The sequence below is a fragment of the Hetaerina americana genome, unplaced genomic scaffold, assembly GCF_022747635.1.
Source record: "Hetaerina americana unplaced genomic scaffold, ioHetAmer1.1.p SCAF_41, whole genome shotgun sequence".
Taxonomy (NCBI): Eukaryota; Metazoa; Arthropoda; class Insecta; order Odonata; family Calopterygidae; genus Hetaerina; species Hetaerina americana.
In genome coordinates, this window is record NW_027286997.1 from 578627 (window position 1) to 595123 (window position 16497).

Genomic DNA, 16497 nt, shown 5'->3' on the forward strand with positions numbered 1-16497 from the left:
TGGGGTTTGGGGGTGAAAGTAGGGATATGTTTTCGGAGGTGAGGCCTTCTTCTGGTCCGAAGTGGAGGAGAAAAGACTGAATTGAAGGTTTCGGCAGAAATTGATGGTGTCAGTGAGTATGTTTATGTGGTTTATTTTTGGTGTAGGGGAGAAGGATAGGCCTTTACTAAGAACGGATATTTAATTGTCGGAACGTCTGGTGTTAGAAAGGTTAGAAAGGTCATGGGTATTGTCGGAGGGAGGGGGGGTGTTAGGATTGTTCGGTGGTGGCTGGCGTCTGGGAATGTCTACTTATTAGAACTACTCCCCTCTCCCTACATCCCCTCATTGCCCCCTCACCTCGTTTCCACGCTGATTGTCTCTCAAAAAACATTATTTATCTTTTGTCATGCAAACACTGCACTTCCTTTCACATAGGAGAATGCATTACCCCCTTATCCATTTGAATGAACAATCACCGGTACTCCTGCAATTCTGCCTTACCCTCTTCTCTTTCTATCCCTTCACACGCCAATTCCCACAATCTTATATAATATAATATACACAATCTTATTATACATATATATATATATATATATATATATATATATATATATATATATATATATATATAATACTTTAGTGAAAGTCTCAGGGACGTGAATAATAATTTCCAAAACCTTTTCGCGTTAACGGTACCAATAGTGTCTTTTGCGGCTTTCGATAGCCCTTTCTTGATGCATTCCCATTTTTCTTTGATTGTACTTAGCTCTATACCATCCTCCATGATTTCCTCTACAGCCTGCTGGTACTCCTTCCTTGTCAATCCATTTAATGCTTCTACATTCCATTTCTAACCCGCCGCCCCCGCCTTATGTTTTTTAAATGGACGCTACATTTCATAACCACTAAATTGTGGTCAGAGTCCGCATCCGCTCCCGGGAAGCTGTGCGAATTTATCACATTGTTCCTAAACCTGAGTGTAACCACAATTAAATCTAGCTGATACCTTTCTGAGTCACCTGGCATTTTCCATGTATATCTGCGTCTTTTGTGGTGTCTAAACCAAGTGTTGGTGATGACTAACCCCTGTCTCCTGCAGAACTCAACTGCTTTCTCCCCGCGGTCATTCCTCGTGCCTAAACCGTAGTCCCCGACCTCGTCGTCATCTCTTCCTTCGCCTATCGTCGCATTCCAATCCCCCATCACTATCAAATGTTTCCCTGCAGGAACACATGCGATTATGTCCTCTAACTGATCGTATGTCCTATCGACCTCTTCCTCCGTATGGTTGCTCGGTAGCATGTACACCTGAACAATAACCAAGTTCGACGGTTCTGCTTTTAACTCTACTTTTAATATTCTATCCGTTGCTTGTTCTATGTTTACTACACTTCTTCCTACCTCTTTATTTAATATTATGGCTACCCCTTTTTGGCTCTCGTCCCCGCCGCTTTATATTATTCTATAAGTATCACTCCAGTAATCCCCGCTATCCTTCCATCTCACCTCGCATAGACCTAAAATATCTATTTTTCCCCTTTCCATCTCTCGCTTAATATTCTCTAATTTTCCTTCCGTTTAAATCCTGTCTTAATTCCCCCCACCTCCAACCTACTTCTGGCCACCATCGACTTCACCTCCCTCTATACCTCTATTCTCGAAGCAGAAGGCTTATCCCCCCTCCGACATTATTTTTCTCTAATTCCCACCACCCCATCGCTCTTCGACCGGATTTCTCTCAAATCTTGTCACTTATGTCCTTTTTTAACGGGTGTGGTAGGCGTAGAAACATCCTAACCAACCCTTCTTTGATTAATCCAGTAGCAACATACAAAGGAATACAACAGTGCTACAGGAATATGTTGATTGAGGGGATAACTGCGCACGCTTAAATTCCCCTTTTGTCTTCAATCGCCTATGTTATCCGATATGAGATTTTTAAACAGTTATTTACATAAACTCTCAAGTATCCAATAGATACATAAGGATACATTTGAAATTACACACTCAACCAGGCACAGCGTACACAGAACATTAGAATTTATTCACTTCAAGTACACTTAGTACAAATTTGCACAATAATCAGCACACGTACAGAAACGTACAACATAATATATACAGATAAAAATAATTTGTATCGCGAATGTATGATTTATTTTTATTTTTCATCTAGTTGTAGAGCACGTTAAATAGGAAAATTTACACAGATATAATAGAAATAAAATGTGTTGGATGCGTCTGTTAATTACTTAATTACCACTTATGTGACGAAATCAAATAGGAGTTTATAATTGGTATTCAAACAGAAAAATACTATTTCGCGCAACTTAATTTTCTTCACCGCCATGTTATGCCATATTTCTAGTCTTGTTCTTTCATAACGGATACATTCTTCAATTCTGTGTTTGGCGGTGTCCTCCGTTAAGCAGATTTCACATAGGTTAGTTCTAAATTTCCCGATTTTTTGAAGGTAATTTGAAAAATTTCCATGGCCTGATAGCATTTAAGTAGATTTATGTGAAAGGTTGATTTTTAGTTTTAATCTATTGCAAATAACAGGGAAAATGTCCTTTGTGTATGAGCCTTTATCACTGTTATCCCAGTCAGATTGCCACTGAATGATGGATTCTTCCCTCAGTCTCTTTTTTAAGACGTTTTTCCTTATATATTGATTTTCATCAAGTTCAAGATTGAAGTGTGTAGCCCTTTGTCCAGATTGTAATTTGATTATAGCATTTCTTTCCGGGATCTCGTATTTTAAGGGTGGGAGCCCGCAAATTATACCCAACGCGTCGGTGCTGACCGCAGAGTATCCCCTACATATTGGCAGGGCCTTTGAGTTTCTTTTAGTTCACGGTAGATTCTACTTAGGTTGATCTTATGAACCCAAATATCGCAGCCATAGGTGGCGATGGGAATTGCAACTCCTTCACAGATGGTTCTTAAGGAGTCGGTGCCGAACTTAAACCTGAAGTATCTTCGAGTTGCCCGGAAGATTTTCTTTATTTTATTTGTGGTCTAGTTGATGTGGGCTTGTTACGATTATTTCTTGTCTAACATAATTCCGAGGTATTTAAATAAGTAAGCCCTTTTTATGTTTTTATTATGAGTTTTCACAGTAGGGTTCCTAGCCATCTTGCTTCCGAAGATCATGTATTGAGTTTTAGCAGTCGATATCGTTAACTTGTTCTCAGTTGCCCATTTTTCAATTATATACATACATTCCGCAATCATGGGTTCCATTTTGGCTCTGGTGCTTGCTTCTATAGTCAGGGCCATGTCTTCTGCGAAGGCAATGAGCTCGCACCCAATAGGGAAGTCTCTTCTGAGTACCTGGTTGGTTATAAGATTCTAGAATAACGGACCAACATTTCATTGAGGAGTGAACGGGACTATCTCCGGATGTCTACTAGTAACTGCTTTTCCGGTGGTCCAGGTGAGGAGGAAGACGCACCGACGAGTAAATTCCCTTGGAGACTTCGTGTAAACAAAGGAAATTATTCAGCGAGGGAACCTTCGCCAACAAGGCAAGGATTCACCGGCATTCTTGCCGGGAGGCTCTAAGCCTGCGGCGAAGGCGTCATCGGGAGAAAGAGCATTGGCACTCAGCCCTTTAAAGGGCTCTGGGGAGACGGAGGCCATAGGCAAGAATCCTTCCGAAGTGGTGGATCTCGGCCCTTTAGAGGGCCAGGTGGTGAAGGAGACTGCTTGCGGAGTGAAGCGGAAGATGGCACCAGGCCGGAAGCCACTGCCATCTGGAGAAATGGAGACGCAGTCACCAAGCCAGCAGGGTGGAGACAACGAAGGGGCGGAGCGAGCACTGAGTGCTGAGGAAGAGGAGGGAGACGACGAGGGATTTACCTTGGTTTCTTCCAAAGAGAAGAAGACTAAATCACCTTCTACGTATGCACCCGTTCCGGAAAAAACGCGACCGGTGACGGTGACAAAGATGCCTCGACCGCCACCTATAGTAACCTATGGAGTCACGGCCGTGCAGGGTCTAATTGACCAACTGCCTGATGCCTTGGGAGATGACTTCGGCCTCGAAGTCCGAAGGGCTTCCATACACATCATAACAACCACCAGGGAGGGGCATGGAAAAACCCTCTGCTTGCTGAAAAGCAAGAATATTGAGCATCGCTCGCAACCCATCGACAGAGTGCCCGGGATGAAGCTTTTCATCAAGGGCATATCCCGGTGGATCGCAGTCGACAAGGTATCCGAAGGACTTAGGTCCCTAGGATACGAAATACGGAGCGTCCGTCGTCTGACGGTTGACGTCGTTAAAACGCCGTCCGCCATCGCCCCGGGGGACATCTCTCTCCCCCCGGGGGACTCTGCCACTGCTATATAAAGGTAGAGCGACTCCGAGGAGATAGGGGTCCTCTTCAGTGCAGCAACTGCATGCGGTTCGGCCACATAGGCATTGCTTGCTGGTGCACGAAACGCTGCATGCGCTGTGCGGGGGCACACGCGGCCGTAGAATGCTCCAGAGGAAGGGGTGATGAGGCCATCTGCGCCAATTGCGGAGGACAACCTTCGGCTGTCTCACGTCGATGCCCCGCCTTCCAAGAGGCGGCAAAATTCGAAAGCTCCCAGACAAGCAGCAGGGAAGCAGACACCCGAGAAACCTGCACCGACGCCAGCCACCCGTAAACCAGCAAGGAAGGTGGACAACCACACTTCTTACGGAACGGTACTGAAAGGCCCTTTACAGGGTCATTCTCCTGCCGCTCAACAAGAAGAGGAGGAAATGGAAGTGGAAGCCACAAATCCTGTCCAGGACGCAGAGATGGAGAGCAAACCACTATCAGCGCTAACTTCGGGAAAAGCCACCACAGTGGACTCGTCACCCCCTGTGAGCCGCACCCCGAAAGCTAACATTCCCTCCTCCAAGGGGAAGAAAAAGAAGAAGCAAACTCCGTCATCAATGGAGGATAAGGATAAAGCGAGGCCAGCCCCTACCCAGAAGGCTTGTGGAAAAACCGTCCAAAAAGCCGCAGTAGCCGGCAAACCAAAGCCGGCGGAAAAACAGAAAGAAGTCGATGCGTCTTTGGATACGTCTTTGAATGCCATTTAGCCATCGCTGAAAGCAGGAAGCTAGGAAAAAGAGATATGGCACACCATAGCTGTGATTGCAGGGACCCTACAAAAACTAGTCGTCTCAACGCAGAGCAAACTTCTCCTCTCACTCCTGGAGGAGTTGGTGAGCAGCAGGATCGGAAACTCAACCAATCATGGCTGAACGACCCGTCCTGCTCGCACAATGGAACGCCAATGAGATTCCTCACCGAAGTGAAGAATTACGGGCGTTCCTCCAGGAGAAGGAAGCCATCGTCGCCGCTGTCAATGAGCCGCACCTTCGACCCACGGACACCTGGAGGTTACCTGGCTGGACCATCTACAGGTCGGACGGGGAGCCCCAGCGCCAACGGGTCAGAACATCAGGAGGTGCGGCCATCCTCGTCCATAGGTCCATCGAGCACCGAGCGTGTAGGGCAATTTCTCACCCATACGCGGAGGCTGTCTCGGCGGACATACGGACTAGAGGAGGATGGTTCCTGGTCTCATCGCTTTATTTCCCACCCGGGAAACCTTGGGATCCGGATCTCCTTAAACATCTCGCGAGAAACAGCGGCCCATCGATCATCCTGGGGGACTTGAATGTTTAGCATACATCTTGGAATTCACGGTCCTCCAACCCGAGGGGAGAAAACCTGCGTAGGCTAGCAGACGACAAAGGCGTCACGGTCATACGCCCAGTGCCACCAACGCACGACCGAGGGGAAGTTCTCGACATTGCGATCACTCGAAATGTAAGGACGTCTCTTAGCATGTACGCATGCGTTGAACTGTCCTCGGATCATAACCCAACGATCCTAGCAGTGGGGAAACGTATTCCTGTGTTCCCTTCGACTCGCCGACTAGACTTGTCGTCGGCTGATTGGAGGTGTTTCCGCAACGTCATCGCTGAGGAGCTGCCACGATAGCCATTGGAACCGCCTTCACCAGAGATGGCTGACCGTTTGGTCAGTCACCTCAATCGCACAGTAGATGGCACGAAGAAAGCATCGATACCGCTTAAAGAGCATCGGAACTCGTATCTTCTAGTTCCGCTTCCAGCGGCGGTTCGCGGCCTCATCGCGCGACGGAACAGCGTGCGGCGCCAATGGCAGAAATACCGCACAGCGGATGTGCGGACGCAGCTCTCTGAGCTTAAAGTTGCGGTGCGGGACGCCCTCCAGGAAGTCCGATCAGACCACTGGGAGGCACACTTGCGAGACGAACTCCTTTCAGAAGACGGCAATGACGACATCGGGGCGGTGTGGAAGATGTGCAGGAAGCTGCGGGCACCCCAAAGAGCAGACCCATTAATCATAGACGGAGACAGCGTGGCACGATCTCCCAAGGAAAAGGCGGAAATACTCGCGGACTACCTAGCCAGCAGCATTTCACCCAATCCTGGGAACTCCGCGTCTGCCGAGATAGAGAAGCAAATAGAGGCGTCAGAGAAAGCAGAAGATTCCGATCGAGAAGACGGCTCGGAAATTCCTAGATTCGACAAGAAGGACGTAATAAGGGCAATACGTCACCTACGCGTGAGGAAGGCCCCTGGAAGTGACAACATTCCAAATGTTGTCATCCGGGAGGTTCCGAAGGCGGCAGTGAGGTACCTGACAGCGAACTTCAATGGCTGTGTCAGGATTTCCTACTTTCCGACCACTTGGAGAAGAGCGAAAATCGTGTGTCTGCCGAAGTCACAAAAATTGGAGGTGGATCCCAGAGAATTCCGGCCTATCTCCTTGCTCGACGGCTTCGGCAAGATATTCGAGCGACTGCTGCAACGGCCGCTGACTGACTTCGTCCGGGAGAATGATATCCTTCCGGAGGAACAGTTTGGCTTCCGTGCGCAGCATTCCACAGTCCATCAGCTGGTGAGAAAGACAGATTTCATCACCGACAGCTTTAACAGGAATATGGTGGTTGCCGGAGCTTTCTTCGAAGTCAGTAAGGCGTTCGATCGCGTCTAGCATCCGGCTCTCCTGTTGAAGATGAGGCGACTCCATTTCCCACCTTGGGCAATCAGGATGGTTCACTCCTACTTGAGAGACAGGACATTCACACTACAGTGGCTAGGGGCGGACTCGGGGGTGCGTCCGCCGGCGTGCCTCAAGGCTCCGTTTTTGGGCCACTGCTCTGTAATATCTATTCCCACGATATTCCAACTCGTGGAGGGAATCTTGAAATCCTGTCTCTTTATGCTGACGATACGGCCCTCCTATGCCGTTCCTGGCACAAGGTGACCGCGGTACAAAGACTGCAGAATGCCGTGGCAGAGCTCCTTGAATGGTACTGCTGATGGCGTTTTGTGGTTAACGCACAAAAAGACGAAGGCGATCATCTTCCAACCTGGAAATGGTGGGCCGCCAGGAGTGAACATATCGGTGAACGGAGTCGTCCTATCGTGGGAATCTGAAGTTACTTACCTTGGAGTGCTGATGCATCGGAAACTCCTTTCGAACGCCCAAGCGCTTCGGGTCCGTGCGAAGGCATACGCGGCGCTTAATCGACTACGGTCGATTATTCGCCCGCCCGTCTTGAGTATGGCCACGAAGCGCAGACTATATCATGCGTGCGTGCTGCCAGTCATCACCTACGCTGCACCGGTATGGTCAGGAGTGTCGCGAACGAGTCTCGCTCAAATCCAAGTGGTGCAGAACTCTCTTCGTGAAATATTGGGACGCGGTCGTTACACCCCTCGTCTCCGAAATGCACGAGGACGGAAAGCTGGAACCCCTAGACGTCCTTCTGCCTGGAATCTCGGGAAAAATTCTTTGAGAAAGCGGCAGAAGAAGAAGCAAACCTAATTCGTAGGATCACCGAAATTATGGTCAGGCCATGGGACCGCTTTAAGCGGCCCATAGCCTCCCTAAATACGATGGACAGCCTTCCTGTGAAGAAGAAGCCAAGGCTGCTTTAAGTGGGAAGAAAAACAAACGCCTGAGGACGCAGATGAATTCCTCTCGCCTTTGTAGCCTTGGCGGCTGGAAAGGTGCAGAGCTAGGGCTACACAAATGCCTTGCAGTCACCTGTGGACAGCCTCTTGTTAAAATCTTGCTTATTTTTGTATTTTGCGTGGAGTATCTGACCTCTCTATTATTAAAATAGCTGGTCAGAAGCTTTAATAGCTGGGATCTTTATGGTCTTGAGCTCCTGTATAACTGAAGGCCACAAACGGAATCGAATGCACCTTTGATGTCGATAAAGATGACGATGGTATATTTGCTTTCATTGTCGATTAACCGTAAAAGATGGTGAATGGCATCCGATGTGCTTCTCCCTCTCCTAAATCCATATTGGTTAGGGTGGTAGAGCGTGTTGTCGAAAATAGCTTCAATTCTGCCCTTGATATCTCTTTCAAATGTTTTGCCAGATCCGGAAGCAGTGTGATTGGCCTGAATGAGGAAGGTTCAGATGGATCCTTTTCCTTAGATTTCAAGATGGTATGCAAGGTTCCGATTTTCCATGAGTCTCGGAAATAGGAAAACATGAGACAAACATTAAAGATGTTTTGTACTGAATTGGACCAGGTTTCCGGCTAGTTTTATAAATATGATCCCATGTATCTGGTCGTGCTCGACCGCTAATGATACTTCGTCCTCGTTGAACAGTTCCATGTCTAGGGTGTCCGGCATGATTAGTGACTCCTCCCTAATAATCGATTGTTCGTAATTGTCAGCAGTATCGTCGGGCAATAAGGTGTTTAATGATATTTTAATTTTTTCCTCCGTAAGAGGGATGCTACCGCCTCAAGGAGAGACGTTCCAAGTATCGCAAATAGTTTGTAGACGAATCCCCAAGCATTGTTACTAGGATTTCTTGAGGTAAATATTTCCCAAGATTTACGTTTGGATTCTTTGATATTGAGCTTATATTCCTTTAACTTGGTTTTACATCTGCAATGAAAGATATTTTTATCTGATTATCGAGCTTGATGTAATCCGGAATGTTTTCCATCATCGTGTTGTCAATGGCAGAAGTTAAGTTAGAAATGTGCTCATCGATGTGTTTTGAGTGGTGAATTCAAAGTAAATGTCTATCAATATGAATTAATTTTTTTAAGAAGCTATCATTGAGTTTTTCCCAATTCACGCTACCAAAGTTGAATCTTCTTTGTGGTGTTGATATCTTCTTGCCATCCTTAATTTTTATCAATTGTAGCCTATCATCACTTGTTATTAGATCAGGTATGACCTTCCACTCATTAATACTTCTAAGAAGCGGGGCATTTATTTAAGTTAGATCGATATTAAATAAACCGTTTAGATACTAAAAAGTTTCCAGTTCGACAGGTTGGTTTAATATAAACAAGTTGTCGAAGATATAAGTTCTTCTAGGAGGTTTCTCCTAGCGTCAGATGTTGAACTAAACCAAGTTTCACTCTTGGCGTTAGAATCCATAGATATAATCAATTGTTTGTTCTTAAAATGATCTATTATTGAACGAATTTGCGAAAGAAAAGGAATAATGTCACGGCTTGGCGGGAAGTGAGCACTGACCAAGATAAAAGATTCTAAGAGAGATCTCACTTCTGCAACAGCGATCTACTAATTCGTAAAGTTAGTAATTTCCAGAAGATCAAGGTCTTAATTGAACACAATAATAGCCGCATATCCTCTATTTATTGATCTGGTGGGCACAATTCTCGTTTTAAGGCCCTGTCCTGGAATAATCCAATGACTGTTAGGTGTTTTGAACATATATGGTTCTTGAGCAAGGCAAATGTCTAAACGAAGCTGCTCCTATACTACTCTTAGTTCATCTGTTGGCGTCTTTGCACCTTGTAGATTGACTTGTGCTAATATAAGGCTATTACTAGATGTCTCCATAATCGAATGTCTCTACTAAGTTCCGCAGCCTTCTTTGATACATGCCGCATTTAATATCTGACGCCTTATGGTTGCAGTCTTCGATCTTGGCTAATTTACAATTTGCACATGTGGGTGTTCCTTCATTCTTCTTGCATTCCTTAGTAGTGTGCTCCTCGGAGTAATGGGCACACACAGAGTTTGCTGCATTGAAGTTCTTCGAAATGTGGCCGAACTTGTGGCATTTAAAGCACTGAGTGATTTTGACGTATTCACTTTCTTTATGTGAGTCATAACCGATATAGACCCTTTTTATTTGTTCAAGGTTTTCCTAGTTTCACAGTCTACTTCAATGACACGATTTACCCTTGTACCTTCCCGTTTCCCAAACTTGAAGATCAGCTTAAGGTGGCACGTATCCAATAGGTCGTTTTGTTTCCTGATACACTTCAGTATGTCGTCTTCAGATAGGTTCGAGTTAACGCCTGTAATACATATTCTTGGTTTGTTTTTAACCTCTCTGCGTATCTTCAGGATGTTCTCATTGACACATTGCTATTCTTTCAGTTTCAGTTCCAAATCATGATTTTCCGCCTCCAGTCTAACTCCCTCGTCCTTGATTTTCGTTAGTTTGGTGATTTTTATGCCGGTTTTACTCTTGTCTATTACTTTCTTTCTTCGTATCTTCACTGGTTTCGATGCCCTTGTTGTCATCATTGGGGTAAATCATCACTGCCGTCCTACGCTCCGCAGTGATTTTCTTCCCACCTGGGAGCAGGACTTTGTTCGTGTTGTCCTTCCTCTGAATGGCAGCAATATCAGCAAACGACGGAGTTATGGATTGTTTGCTGCAGCTTGTCAACTCTTCCCGGAAAATTTCCCTTATCATATTGGCATCCAAACATTGCCCTACGTTAGCTTCTAGTTTCCCGGTCGTTCTTTGGTATCTGGGCATTAAATTACGGAATAAGTCGTCAAGTTTTTTAAGTTCGTCAAAGATTTCGCCCTTTCTGGACGAGGAAATCCTCTCATTACTAATAATTCGTCGCGCGGTGTCGCTGGCGGCACTGAATTGGGCATCAAGTGACGGAAGTTCTGTTTCCCCAAGTTTAGGTTGGACGAGTGAGAGGTCCTCACCCCGAATGTTTTCCGAAACCATATTGGATGTTTAATGAATACTAAGATTTCTTATTTTGTTTATTGCCTGGGCTCGCACAGAAAACTGAGGTCACTTTTGAATTAGAGAGACAAAAATGAACCCTTCACTCGCTAAAACACACGCAAGACATCGCACTGGAAAATAATACCTAAACCATCACAAGCAAAAAGGTCGGCACTTACAAAAGGTAAGGCAAACAGTAAGTTCAAGAAATATTGAGCAAATTTTTAACCGGTTGATGCAGGCGCTGATAATATGTGGACACTTAGAGACTCACTCTGATGGATGTGTCTTCGATATTACATGCTGTAGAGAATCAGCAACTCTAGGACCATGAACACGTGTTCCGGTTCACCTTTAAGTCGTCCAATCTTCAGCTAATTCACAAACAATTTTTCCATGTGCATCAAAAATCACTGATTAATTTGGAGATAGTGGTCCACGAAGGCGGAAATTCTTTCGGTCGGAGAGCTACGAGAGGAGACTATAGGGCGGCCTGGGTTGTTGGGTTTGTGGATCTTAGGAAGGATGTAGAAGTGAGGGGTGTGAGGTTGGGAAGGGGAAAGGAGGGAGATGTCCCTGGGGGAAAGATTCTCCTTAGGGCCGTTGTCTCGGAGGAAAGCGATTATTTCTTTTTGGAATACGGGGTTGGGGTCAGCAGGAATATGTTGATAGGAGGAAGTGTCGGAGAGTAATCTGTTGCATTCTTGAAGGTAGTCTGCAGTGTTTAGGATTACAACTGTCGAACCCTTGTCGGCAGAAGTGATGGCTAGGTTGGGGTTGCGTGTGAGTTTTTTTTCCTACACCCCCAAGCCTGCCTCAACCACAGACTCCCAGCCTCTCTCAATCTGTACTACCTACTTCCCAGGCATTCAGTCTCTCAAATTCATCCTCAAGGACCTATTCCCCATCCTCAAAAATCACAACACTTCCTCCAACCTTCTTCCCAATTGCCCCTCTGTCACCTTCAAACGTCCCGCCAACCTAGCAGATATCCTCAAATCCACCAGGCCACTCTCAAAATCCCCTCAAACACCCAGAGCCATACCCAATCCATGTCATCGAGCAAGATGCAAAACCTGCCCTATTTTCACCACTCCACCCCACTCCATCCCACCATTCAACTCTCTCCCGCCCTTCCCCTATTCCTCTTGCACTTCCAAGAATGTTGTTTATCTTCTTACCTGTAAACTCTGCCCGTCCTTTTACATAGGCCAATGTTCCACACCACTTAACATTAGGATTAATAACCACCGCGCCTCGTGCAATCCCTCCTCCCCGTCCGGGGGTCTCCCCATCCCTAAACATGCTTCCCATCATAATACCCCTTTCAACCAGTGTTACAATGTTTCCGTCCTAGCGTCCCTTCCCAAATCCGATAACCCTATAGAATTAAAAACTCTTGAAATGGCATTCATTTACATCTGTATGGCCTATCAGCATCCGGGCCTCAATGTCGTTCACTGATGGGAGTGGCCTAAAATTGTTACTTTGTGGAAGCAAAGCATATCGGGGGGTGGACACTGTGTGTTTCCGAATGAGTTTTGGTGTACGTGGCCTTTGTTTTGACTTGCGTGGTCTTTATCAATACTTTGTAGGTTGAAACATGAGTCTCGTATGTTGCAATAGTTGCGGTGAGCATGTTGTTCTATTTTCCGATTTTGTGTCAATTCCACCCCTTCCCTCTCCCTTTCCTCTCCCCAACCATTCCTCTCACCCCTCCTTCGCCTCCCGTTCTCCCCTTCCCCTGGCCCCCTTCCCTTTCTCTCGCACCCCTCACCTCAACAATTCCAGCAGTCATTACTTCTATATCTTCAGAGGAAGACGGATTGTTTCCGTCGAAATATCAAGAAATAACGTGTGAGTGTTCTTTTTTTTGTGTTTCTATATTGTGTGTTACTGTGTATTGTACTATTCGGCACTTCCGTGTTACGTCTACGAAAGCATATATATATATATATATATATATATATATATATATATATATATATATATATATATATATATATATATATATATATATATACATTTCAACATTTTCCACAAACCTAGCTGCTCTACGTTGCACTCGATGTACGATGTCCAAAATTCAGGAGCCCCAATACTTTCGGCGTATTTCAAATGTGTCCTAACTGGAACGGCGAAATAACGCCTCTCTTTTAACTTTCTCCCTACATTTCCACACCACCTGTTCGATGGAGCCGAGTTTCTTTAAATCGGATTCGCATATTGTCCCGATGATAGAGGTGGTGTTAGAACTACCCCAATAATTTAACTTGATCTGCCGCAGTTTGCATTGAATCATCTATTTCATTATTTATGTCCTGCTCGCCACTTCCTTTGTTCCAAAATTCCAAAACTGTGAATTTGCCTATGTTAAGCATCAATCCCCATTCCTTGCACCGATCAGATTCTGTGGGGAAGTCTCTTGAGAGGAGCCCAGGGGTGCTTTCAACGGCCAAACATTTGACAGCTGCTTCCCTCTTTCGGCGATTCAAAATATCCCCGAATTTGCAAGGATTAAGATGATAACGATAGATGGCTTAAGTTTGGGTGCTTAAAGCTATCAAAACTCCCATGGTCAATACCGCAAAGTTAAGCATTTACGTCTGCATAAATACCGCGCGATTCACCATGGTGTTTGGCAGGGGGTGCAAACACCAAGTGGGGTAAGGGAGACGAAGGGCTAGCGGAAACCCTATTTCCAAACATGCTTTAATTCCACCCTTAATTAAAGTTCTTTTGACCGCGAAAAAGGAGTGTATAACCGCAGCTATTTATACGACAGACCTCCAACATACACCATGGAGAACTGAAAAGTAAGAAGTGGGGGTGGATTGATTCACGTTCTATGCGACCCAAGGTCACCTAAGATCCCTAAAGTCACCCATGGGAAACGCGACGACGCCCCGCTGATGGCAGCGGACATTTTGAGGCGAGGTAGGATCACCCTCACATTTTCCCAGTGCTTCTACTCTTCTACATCCTCGCCTTCATTCATCAAGATTCGTCAAAAGTAGCCAATTTCACTTAATGCTGATCCGAGTATTCGTCTGATGTGTGTGACCTAGGAAAGATTATATGCAAAGGTTACACCTAAGCACTTGGATTTCTTCGATCTTCTTAATTCGATTCCCTGAACTTTAATTAAGTTTGTACATGTGAATGGACACAAAGAATACTGCTTGTAGGTTCCGAGGCGCGGGGTGGAAAGGAGTGATTGCCTCACTGGTTAAGGAGATGAAATGATGGAAATCACTGCTCGGACTGGGGGAATGGACAGCCTTTTAATGTGTTCCCAAACCCGGTTACTCAACTCAGTGCTGCCAGTGGGTTTCCAAAGTAATTCCGCAATCGGCATAGAAATCCAGGTGCATAAAGGACGATTGTATTAAAGAGTACAAGGTTTGTATACAGAGTATCCGTAACAATTATTTCCCAAAGCCTTCGTGAAGTGCTTCGTGAATTCAGCTGACCGTTGGTTAAGTGTGGGCATGGTCACAGGTATCATCCTCCCGAAGGTCTTTGAACGGACAACCAAAAGAGCCGAGTCGAGTGTGTCCGCCAGCGAAGACCTTATGCAAAGGCATCGTGACGATTCCCCAGCCCCCTCTCAGTCCTGACTTGACACCGGCATACTTCTTCAAAAAGTAGTGCAATCCACCATCCCTCAAAGGATAAAACCGCCATGCCCGTCGCTAAGTGCCGTCGAAGAAACTTGTGCCCTTAAGGACCTTCCGCCCACCCTTCGGAGCCTTCGGGTCGTGGAAGAACTACTGGAGTGAAAAGCGTGTCGACGTTCTCAAGGGATGTACTTTGAAGAATTGTGAGGTATTGTGCCAATATCTGAAATGAATCTAGTTTGACAAAAAAAGTTTCCCGATACTTGCTATACATATCGTACATGTTTGGAAAGGGGTTTTTTGAGGAATAAGATTCGGGAGGTTTTGTGAAACAGCAGTGATATTGACACAAATGACGCGGTGGTGGCTCATTCACCTCCGTGGATAGAGTGGCAGAAGTCACAAGGGGGCCGGCATATGTATCTCTCCTTCATCCCTAACCGATCCCACCCGGTGCTCGCAATCCCCCTGCCATACACCTTTCCTGTGCATCGCGGTGTATTCATGTAGACATAGATTATCATTTCGGACACGCGAGTGGCCTTTGAAATCCAATCGGAAGAATTTAGAGCGAAGGGCGTTCGACCTTCGGGCGCGTCGGGGCCCGCGAGTGCACTTCCAGTCTCGCGCTGATTGGAAAGAGCGGAGGGGAGGGTCTCCTCTTCCAAATGACCTTCAAAGTGACCTTCGTTGAGCATCATAAACCACCTTTCCAGTCACCTTGGCAGAGATCGGTGCCGATGAATGGAGCTCATCGCCTCACAATGAGAAAAGGCCGTTCATACGCCCCTGGGGGAGGTCGGGCGAAAGGGCGCCCGTTGAGGGCGTGTTCCAGGTGTCCTCGTGATGAGAGTGCATTTGTTCATTGGGATCAGTAAGCTGACTCACCCGCCGATGGTGGCGCCGAGGGGCCCGCCGGCCCTGTCCTCTCCGGGGTCCTGTGTCTCCGAGGTCATGACCCTGCCGCCGTCGGCCGCCGCTTCCTCCTCCCGGAAGACGATGGCCGAGGACTGCGGGAGGGCGCCGGCGGAGGGCGAGGGAACGCAGCAGGCCACCACCACTACGGCTAACAACACCACCACGGAAGCCGGCCTCATGGCGCCCTGCGGACCACGGTTGAGTCAATCTGTGCATCTGCGTGACACCCTGCAAGGCACCGGGAAGGTGCGTGGCGGAGGGTCACGACAGGCGCGCACGGCACATAAACAGACAAAGTCAGGCACCGTGCATGAGACGCGACCACGGGAAAAAAATCAACACACGATGAACTATTTAACATTTATCGTCTCAAGAAAATTTCACTTTGTACCACCACCAGAATCATGCGACAAGAGTGAGTGTGATATGAATGAGGGCGGTTCAATAAGCATGGTTTGACCACAAAGGACGTTCCTGAGGGAAGTTTATATTATCATCGTGTGCTGCCATCTATCAAACGACGGTGAAACAAATTTCAGACTGCTTTATGGGTAAGTTTGGATTTGGCAGCCATTCCAGTAAGACGTGTTTCGTGATTTTTTCTAAGATGGAAAAAGAGCACTAGGTTTTCGCGCCGGTTGATTGAAGGATTCTGCATTCTCGGGTTTCACCGCGTCGTTGTTTGATGCAAACAACAGTTTCGCCGAAGTTGCATTCGGCGTCTTCAGGTCGAAGATGAGAAACTCGGAATTTTGCCACCCTTATATAGGTTGTCCCGTCTAGTGGCTGCTCGCTGATTGGTCCGTTTCCGGAGAACTCTTTCCCACGCGTTGTGGAGATGGTAGCCTTCATCTCTGTTAATGTTCTCCGGGTTTTTTGCGATCTCAATTTCTTCTCTAATTAATCGTGGGTAACATCTACTCTCCTTTGCTATTATGTTTGCTTT

The 16497-nt window shown here is 46.4% G+C and overlaps 1 protein-coding gene across 7 annotated transcripts in view; it reads right to left on the minus strand.

The window, feature by feature from the left end:
* The window catches only part of LOC139692789 (carboxypeptidase D-like), a 201245-nt gene that overhangs the window by 62733 nt on the left and 122015 nt on the right, over positions 1-16497 (minus strand). For all 7 annotated transcript variants that reach the window (XR_011701787.1, XM_071591072.1, XM_071591075.1 and 4 more), the window contains one exon: positions 15522-15736. Coding sequence is in view for 6 of the 7 variants with exons in the window: in XM_071591072.1 (XP_071447173.1) it covers positions 15522-15730 (209 nt within the window). In the remaining variant the exon portion in view is untranslated. The remainder of the gene's footprint in view (positions 1-15521; positions 15737-16497) is intronic.